A 9,709-nucleotide genomic window follows, 5' to 3' on the forward strand; every position below is an offset into this window, starting at 1 on the left:
TCAGCAGCCCGGACTCGACAGTATATTCATTATGGGTGTGCAGGTTATTTGGATTACGTGGTTGATACTCGGGTTTGGGAACAGACCTCAGTTTCTGATGTGCTAGTGGTCACGGAGTTTGTTGATGTATTTCCGAAGGAGTTACCGGGTGTGCCTCCCGAGAGGCAAGTTGAGTTTAGGATTGATCTAGTGCCAGGTGCGGCCCCGATTGCCATGGCATCGTACCGCTTGGCACCGCACGAGATGCAAGAGTTGTCCTCTCAGCTTCAGGAGCTGTTAGGCAAGTAGTTCATCAGACCGAGCAGTTCTCCGTGGGGAGCGTCGATATTGTTCGTCAAGAAAAAGGATGGTTCACACCAGATGTGCATTGATTACCAGGAGTTGAACAAGTTAACAATGAAGAACCGTTATCCCCTTCTGTGGATTGATGAACTATTTGATCAGTTGCAGGGTGTATCTTGGTTCTTCAAGATCGGTCTGAGGTCTGATATCATCAGGTGAGAGTGAGAGAGGAGGACTTGGACAAGACCGGGTTCCGGACTCGTTATGGGCATTACGAGTTCATGGTGATGCCATTTGGGCTCAGCAATGTGCCTGCTGTATTCATGGATTTGATGAATCGGGTATGCAGGACAATGCTCGACCGATCTTTTATCGTGTTCATTAATGATATCGTGGTATATTCCAAGACCAGATAGCAGCATGAGGAGCACCTTCGAGAACTTCTGGGAGTCTTGAGATGGGAATAGCTTTATGCCAAGTTCTCGAAGTGTGAGTTTTGGTTACAAGAGGTCCAGTTCCTGGGGCACCTCGTTAACCAGGATGGGATTTTGGTCGATCCGGGCAAGATCGAGGTTGTGATGCAGTGGGAGGTTCCGAAATCTCCCTCAGAGATCAGGGGTTTCTTAGGTTTGGCAGGGTACTATCAAAGATTTATTCAGGATTTCTCCAAGATTGTGGTACCCCTCACTCGAATGACGAGGAAGGGAGTGGATTTACGATGGGGCCCCGAGCAGCAGTCGGCGTTTGAGACTCTTCGGCAGAGGTTATGTGAGGCCCCGGAATTACCCTTCTGGGGGGATTCGAGGACTTTGTGGTATTCTATGATGCATCCATTACCGGTTTGAGGGCGGTCCTTATGTAAAGAGGACGGGTGATTTCTTATGCTTTGCGGCAGCTAAAGCCGCATGAGACACGATCACAAGAGTTTCAGACATCTTATGGATCAGCCGAACCTGAACATGAGGCAGCGCAGGTGGCTGGATGTGGTCAAGGATTATGACTGCGAGATCCTTTACCATCTGGGTAAAGCGAATGCGATAGTGGATGCTTTGATCCGCAAGTCGGTTGGGTCTTCAGATAAGGAGGTGTGTATGAGGATATCTGTTGATTCTTCGCTTTTGGGATTGATCAGAGAGGCATAAGTAGAGGGAGTTCGGAAAGAGAACTATAAATAAGAGAGGATCAGGGGTGAGATCGACAAGTTTGTCACAGATAGTCTAGGGTTATTGACTCGGTGTGGTCGAGTTTTGGTTCTAGTTTCTGGTGGGATCAGACAGATTGTACTGGAGGAGGCTCATAAGTCTCGTTTTTCTATACACCTGGGATCCACCAAGATGTATCGGGATTTGATATTGAGTTACTGGCGGCCATGTATGAAGATGAAGATAGCCAGGTATGTCGAGAGGTGTTTGACCTATAGGATGGTCAAGGCCGAGCATCAGAAGCCGCATGACAAGCTTCAGCCTTTGGAGGTTCCCATATGGAAGTGGAACAGATCACCATGGATTTTATCACTAAGTTTCCGAAGACGGCCAAGGGTTTTGATGCTATATGGGTCATCGTGGATCGATTGACCAAAAGTGCCCACTTTTTGGCCATCCGGGAGAGCTCTTCGGCCGAAAAGTTCGCCGATGTGTATGTTTGGGAGATTGTTGCTCGTCATGGGGGTTCGATCTCCATTGATTCAGACCGAGATGTTCGGTTCACCTCCCGTTTCTGGTAGAAGTTCCACGAGGAACTGGGGACGAGGTTGCATTTCAGCACTGCATATCATCCGCAGACCGACGGCCAGAGTGAGCGGACTATACAGACCCTTGAGGATATGTTGCGGGCCTGTGGTATTGATTTTGGTGGGAGTTGGGATTCCTACCTACCTCTTGCGGAGTTCTCCTACAATAACAACTATCACTCCAGCGTTGGTGCTCCGCCATTTGAGCTCTTGTATGGTTGGAGATGTCGTACCCTGGTTTGTTGGGGAGAGGTTGGTCATAGGGTTACAGGAAGGACCGAAGTAGTCCTTTAGACCATGGAGCTTATTCAGGAAAAAAGACAGAGACTGCAGACCGCTCAGAGTCGGCAGAAGAGCTATGCCGACCGGTGCTGATCAGATTTGGAGTTTCAAGTCGGCGATATGGTGCTCCTGAAGGTCTTGCTCTGGAAGGGGGTGATATGCTTCTGGAAGAGAGGGGAATTGGGTCCCCGGTATATTAGACCTTTTCAGGTGATTGCTAGGGTTGGTAAGGTAGCTTACAGGTTGGATCTGCCGATCGAGCTTAGTCAAATCCACAACACTTTCCATGTCTCTTAGTTGCGGAAGTGTGTGTGTTGGACAACGAGGTAGTTGTTCCGTTTGATGATATTCAAGTCGATGAACGCCTGAATTATATTGAGATGTCGGTGGCTATTCTAGAAATATAGATGAAGGTCCTGCGCAACAAGGAGATACCTTTGGTAAAGGTACAGTGGCAACATCGGAGAGGCTCCGAGTGGACATAGGAGCCGGAGGCGGAGATGAGGGAGCATTACCCCGAGTTATTCACTTCTGCAGACTTCGAGGACGAAGTCTAAGTCAAATGGGAGAGAATTGCAACATCCTGATGATAAGGTACTTCTAATTTTGACCCTATAATATTATTATATTGCAATTTGGACCATAAGTATAAGAAAGTTTGCAATGAAGGCCCTAGTGGCATTTTCGTAATATTGGGGTTGAGGGAGTACGCCATGCGTACGTGTGTACGCTGAGCGTACTAGGGCGCGCCCTAGTATGCTGGGCGTATATATGTACGTAGGGCGTACGTTCCCGACATGAAAACCCTAATTTTTAGGGTTTGGCTCATATTTAAATCTCATTATAACCTCTTTTCCTCTCACCTCATCAGCCTCCATCCTCTTGATATGTTTTTGCAACCCTAATCCATCTTGTGAAGCATTTCTAAGCTTGAGAGTATGTGTTTTATGCTTTTGAAGAAGAAGGAAGGAAAGAGAGACCACCTTGGAAGAGTGAAGCTCTTTAGATCGAGGATCACACCATCCTTTGGCACCCAGTGAGGTGGTCCAGTCATGCTGAAGGTTCTGGGAGCGGTCCAAATAGTTTATAGGCCGGTGCGGTGTTCCAGTGAGGTTGAAGGCTCTGTATGCATGTTTTTTGTTATTGTGTTTATGTGGTGGTAGTTTTGAGGAACTGACTAAGAGTTGGCTTACAGTTTTGGGTTGTGGTTTCAGGTAATTCGGATGATCACGGAAAGGCAAAGGCATGACCGTACATATCCTATTGTTTATGAGTTATGATTTTGGGAGACTCTGATGTTTGGAAAAATATTTTGAAAACTATGATTTGTAAACAATTTATGGTTTTCGGTTGACTTTAAAAGTTTAAATTTCTTGTGATTTTTATGGATTTTACAATTTCTCTCCCTCTCTATTGACTGATCTCTTACACAATCCTGTTTCCCTCTAAAATAAGATGATGTTCATATGTTTTTGTTTTTAGGTGCAGGTTGTGGAGGGAGGGAGGGAGAGAGAGAGAGAGAGAGAGAGAGAGAGAGAGAGAGAGAGAGAGAGAGAGAGAGAGAGAGAGAGAGAGAGAGATGAAGATGGGTGATTCATAAAGAATATGATGAAAAATGGAGCCCCATATTCTTCCACTACTGAATCATGAGAGAGAGAGAGAGAAAGAGGGGTGGGCCCTCAATATATAAAAAATATAAATATTAGATTTAAAAAACTAAAAGAAAAATGGAAAATAAATATCCCAATGGTATTATAGTCATTTCAATATTCAGAGGAACGAAATACGCAACGAAACTAGCTCAAAAGGACCACTAATCCAAAAAAGTTAGGGTTTGGACTAAAACTCGGAAGAAATGCATACCACATGTACCATTTTTGCAGTTTTATCATTATGTTAATCGACAATTGTTTTTTCAAATCATTTATTTCTATGATCTTAGACAAATTTTGAGAGCATATCTAGATCTTATCCTAAATCAATGTGACCATTAGTTTTGGTTGCTTGTAACATAAAAATGTAACTCGATCTAATGTAAAATTATTTACAATAATACCATTCATGCCAAACATTTGATTTTCATAATACACAAGGAGCTCCCATTTATCGACTCTCCATGTCCTCATCCTTGTATTGCAACAATGGCGATCTTGGTGTTGAGGATGACTCCAAGTTTATAACTTCATCTTTCACCAAATCTTCTTTCGATTTTCCCCACATCACTGTATAGAACCCAATCGATATTATCACTGCACCGATCACACTACATAGAGACACAAGTTAGTACCATTCTTTCTCTCTTTTCATAATGACACAAACGAAAGTTTGAAAGGGATACACCACCCTGGCACCCCCAACCAACAAGTCTCAACCCAACGTTTGAAAGGTAAATCACAGTATCTCCAAAGCAAGAAAGGTGATGAATTATGCATAGGTTTAAACTTGAGACCTCACTTACGACATATGATTGCTTCCCTTCTGACTTTTAGAGCAAGCATGCAAGAATATGGCTCAAAATATAACACACACACACACACACACACACACACACACACATATATATATATATATATATATATATATATATATATATATATATATATATATATATATATATATATATATATATATATATATATATATATATATATATATATATATATATAAAGAAAGGGACATATTACCTTCCAAGGTAGAGGTCATCGCCAAGAAACATGACACCCAATGTGAATGCTATAACAATTGACAACGGCTTAAACATGGCCACAAACAATGGTCCCTTTAAACGTAACACCCACGTATCAACACTATTGCTAATGCATTTACCAAGTACACCCTAAACAACTCAAAAACCGAAAAAACTTGTTTAGATATTGATAAATCGATCATAAAACCATGATCATTGATCATATGTGGTGCTCACCGAGCATAAAATCGATGCCAATGCTATATCAGGCTTGATCTTCCATGAACTTGAATCAGGTTCTGTAAAAGACCCTTCTATTGCAGCCAAAATGCTCACAATTAAGTTGTAAAAGAACACCACTGTTAATTCTGCTGGATACTCCTTCATGATCTGTGTCTGCATACATCAAATAATTGTACTAAATCATTAATCGAGTTACTCACATAGAGATATGCAAAAGGGCCTAAGCCGGAATAAGCAAAACCAGCAAGAATTCCTAATAAGGTTTTTACACCGGTAGAAGCCCTATTAGGTAAAAAAATTATTCAAATATTATTTATAATAGTAATTAGTAAAAAAAATATTCAAATGTTATTTATAACAATCACTAGTAAAAAAACGCCATCATTCTTGTTTTGAGGCTTGGACTGAGCCTAGAAAGACCTATGTCTTTTTAAAGACATCATGTCTGATTAGATAGGCACCTAGTGCATGTCTAGCTTCATATATAGGATGAACACGAACATTTGCACTAGTACCAATACGATGTACCACAATGGTACCAAGATGTACTCTGAGGTTAAAAAGAGACCACCAAGAGCCCAGTTTGATTGTGAAGAACTTAAGGAAACAGTTGGTGATTGAGAAGGCGAAGGTGTGAGACTCCAAATAAGCTTTGGACCTTTGTATAGTGTTACAACCAATGCACCTATTACAGAAACGACTGTGCCAAAAAACTTTGCGCGGGTACTTTTTTTAGTAAAAGATAGTGTCTCCATCCTGTAATTTTGCCATGAAAATGAAGTGAGTCATTACTGGTAAGTCCATAAGTATGTAAACCTATCAACTAGAGAACATAGAAAAGATAGCCACCCACTTGATAGTAGGAATCGAGACAACTTATTATTTATTTTTTTTTCTAATTAGTTCTCTTTGGGAAAAAGTGGAGAATTTTCTAAACACGTATTTCTGGAACCAAAAAAATAAAACAAAAAATTATCTATCCATCTACTTATATATATATATATATATATATATATATATATATATATATATATATATATATATATATATATATATATATATATGTCTATCTATCTATCTATATATCTTATAATAGAGACATATTCCTAAGCACCACATCGATTTAAAACTCCTATGTCATTTCTTATTCTCAAATGTCTATTAATAATTATAAGTAATTGATTTAGCATTAAACACCAAATATGCTAAATAAACTCTTAGATGTAAGAAGGATGGGATAAAAAAAGTAAAAGAAAAAAAATTCAGTAGACATAACTATTTCAGAACATATTTGCAGTGATGGAGTGCTTAAGAGTGCTATACAAATCACAATTGTTGATGAATGTATCATTTTTTACTCATAAACTGATAGTTATATATAATTTTTTCTATTTGTTTATAAATGCCTAACATGTTTGATTTTTTTCTAGTGGTGTGCAATTCGAGTGATGGTTTGCAATTTTCAAAGTTACATGTGAGAGCATCATCATTAGCATATTTTTTTATTTTTGTTCAGAAATATTTCAATATATTTTGTTCTTTTCTTTATTTTTTTGTTTCCTTTTCTATTTATAGTTGTAAATTGGTTATAGCTATGCATGTTAAGTATATTGATATGCTACATAATTTGTTTCATAAAAGCTCAATTTTAAGTCGATCGTTATATCAAGTTGTACAAATCATATATGGATTGGCCTAAAATGAGAAGTTTACAAGCTTAACAATGTCTCTTTTATAATTAACTTAATGTTATTAATAATTTTTTATTGTATGCCTTAAAAGGCAACAAACATGCTCTAATGATTTTATATCAACTTCATATAGATATAATTATTTCAAGGTTAATAATAACGGTATGTTTATTGTAATACTATATATATATATATATATATATATATATATATATATATATATATATATATATATATATATAAACAAATTCGTTTGAAATTCTCATAACAAAAGAGTTTTCTAATTTTTTTTACTTAAAAGTAATTAATCACTAGATTTCAAAAAAAAAATTAACTTATGAATAATAATTGATAATTACTTTTAACTTCTTCTCATTTATATACATTGCAGGTATATTAGTAATATACATAAAATTTCTCACAAAAAATCACATGCTTTAAAAGATTTATGAGCAAAATATTACGAGTTGAAAAAAATGAGTTATGCCGCATCATGGTTATTACAACGCAAGTTTCTCTTGAGACAATAATGTTTCTATATATAAAATATATGTTGATTTCTATATATTTGTTATTATATTCTTAAAAGTTGTAGTATTTATGTTTTCATATATTTGTTATTTGTTAAATACAAAAATCAACGCCGTTTTGTATAATTTATAAAATTTAAAAAGGTCTATAAAATAATCAAAAATTATATTATTTATTTTTTATACTATTTGTTATCCATTTTATATATATATATATATATATATATATATATATATATATATATATATAAATCAACTTATGTTTGACATATTTTATACAACTTAAAACGGTCTATATAATCATCAATTAATCGTAAACACAATTAATGACATAAATTTAAGGTTTAATAAAACTAATATATTAATTATGAAGTTGTTTTGCTACTCATATTGCTTTTTAATGTATAAATATCAAATTATAATTTATATATTAAAAAATAGTATTAGAGTAGAGTTGTTTGTTTGTTGTTAAAAAAACTATATACCCATATTATTACATAACTTTTGAGAATTCATTTAGTTTCACATTAATTTTCCTCTTTTTATACAAACTCAAAAAGCAAATAATATGAAAAAATCACCATTTTAATAAATATTCAAATTGAATATCGTTAACATTTAATTGTTCTGTTTATTGTAATATTCTGTAATGTGATATTACAAACACACACACATATATATATATATATATATATATATATATATATATATATATATATATATATATATATATATATATATATATAACATGTTTCATTTCATAAATTGAATTTTTTTTGAAGTATTTAACAAAACAACTATCGATTTTATGACGGCTACGAATTCTTATAAAATTTGCAATTACCTTTTACTCACAAAACAATTGACATTATCATTTTGCGGTAACAAAATTATTTCAAAAAATCCGAATAATATGCAACAAAATTACAAAGCATTATTTTATTTTATTTTATTTATTATTAAATTTTCTATGTTTTCATGATGTGGACCGTTTTAAAGCAATTTATTGTGATATATAGTTTTTTAATACATCATTAATTTTTTAAATGAAACCTTACATTTTGATCAATCTTAAATTTAATTTTAAAAAATAAAATGATTATAAATTTAATTAAAAATAATTGATACCTAACGATGACCGATATTGAAAAAAAGAAGTTGTGTTTCTAGGACGTATCAAAGGGAGCGAACCTGAAAATGACCGCAAGGATGAAGGTAAAAGCGGGAACAAGATTGCTAATGGCGGAAGCAAGCGTCGGAGAACTATAAATTATTCCGTTATACCCCATGATCTGCGACATATACCTATTCATAAACAGATTCAGTTTAATCCATCTTCATACTTAGTTATCATCATCGATCAATGATCAAAGAAACAAACGATATACCCAATGATTCCCAATAGCCCGATTTTGCTTACAATCGAAAAATTCACCGGAGGAAGCACCGTTGATCTGTTTTTCATCAAAATTTTACTATCACACAAAAATCTGCCGGAAGTTGACGCAAAAACGTATGTAACAGATATGAAATACCTGGAGGAGAAGAAGGGTGCCGGAAGGAGGAGGAAGGTGGCGATGGCGTAGGAGTAAACGATTAAAACATGGTAACTCATTCCTCGGAGCGTGGCGGCTTTGTACAAGGTGTTGATGCCGACGCTGTTGCATTCCATGGTGACCATGGCAGCGAAGGGTAGGACCTCCTTATAACAGTAGTATCTTCCGTCGCCGGCCATGTTTTCCAGTGAGTGTGTTTTTGGGTAGAGAGCAATGATTGATGCATATTGCCTAGTTTAATAGAGAAGAAGCACAATCGAAGCTTACGTAAGGTATGACAACTATTTCCTTTTATATATATATATATATATATATATATATATATATATATATATATATATATATATATATATATATATATATATATATATATATATAGAGAGAGAGAGAGAGGATCATTTGAAAGCTCAAAGTTTCCCGAGAACCCGAGAAACAAACCAGGGCCGTTAGATCAAAATCATAAAAGGTTAGGATCGTTTGTGGCATTTTTGTAAATACATGGTAAAAAAACAACACGGGGGCATGATAACTAAATGATTCGGGGGCATTTTAGAGATGAATTACTTGTGCGTCTCTCTCTCTATCTCATCCAACCTCCTACCGTCACATCGCCTCCAAAGACGGCCCCTTCGCTCATCTTCTTCTTCATCGTCGTTGTCTTTGGTCGCCGGAGACGATGTCTTCATCCGTCATGACTCCAATCGTTGAAC

General features: G+C 36.1%; 1 protein-coding gene across 1 annotated transcript; it reads right to left on the reverse strand.

Annotated features, from left to right (window-relative positions):
• Positions 1-4,261: 4,261 nt before the first annotated feature.
• LOC145167149 (WAT1-related protein At3g28050-like) lies at positions 4,262-9,220 on the reverse strand. The gene is made up of 7 exons (XM_079086249.1): positions 8,979-9,220; positions 8,832-8,897; positions 8,635-8,748; positions 5,738-5,978; positions 5,217-5,375; positions 4,978-5,129; positions 4,262-4,556 (listed from the first exon to the last, which is right to left on the reverse strand). The coding sequence occupies exons 1-7, from the start codon at positions 9,176-9,178 to the stop codon at positions 4,397-4,399; spliced, it is 1,092 nt and encodes a 363-aa protein (XP_078942375.1). The 5' UTR covers positions 9,179-9,220; the 3' UTR covers positions 4,262-4,396.
• Between the last annotated feature and the right edge of the window lie 489 nt (positions 9,221-9,709).

Source organism: Lactuca virosa, chromosome 3 (genome assembly GCF_052849685.1).
Source record: "Lactuca virosa cultivar CGN04683 chromosome 3, Lactuca_virosa_CGN04683_v6, whole genome shotgun sequence".
NCBI lineage: Eukaryota > Viridiplantae > Streptophyta > Magnoliopsida > Asterales > Asteraceae > Lactuca > Lactuca virosa.

Bases quoted from the DNA above. Each gene is read 5' to 3' on its own strand.
- LOC145167149 (XM_079086249.1), bottom strand. From the start codon at position 9,178: ATGGCCGGCGACGGAAGATACTACTGTTATAAGGAGGTCCTACCCTTC. The intron at 5,130-5,216 runs GTGAGCACCACA...TGAGTTGTTTAG, and splicing joins TGGCATCGATTTTATGCTCG to GGTGTACTTGGTAAATGCAT. The intron at 4,557-4,977 runs GTAATATGTCCC...GTCTCTATGTAG, and splicing joins GATGACCTCTACCTTGGAAG to TGTGATCGGTGCAGTGATAA.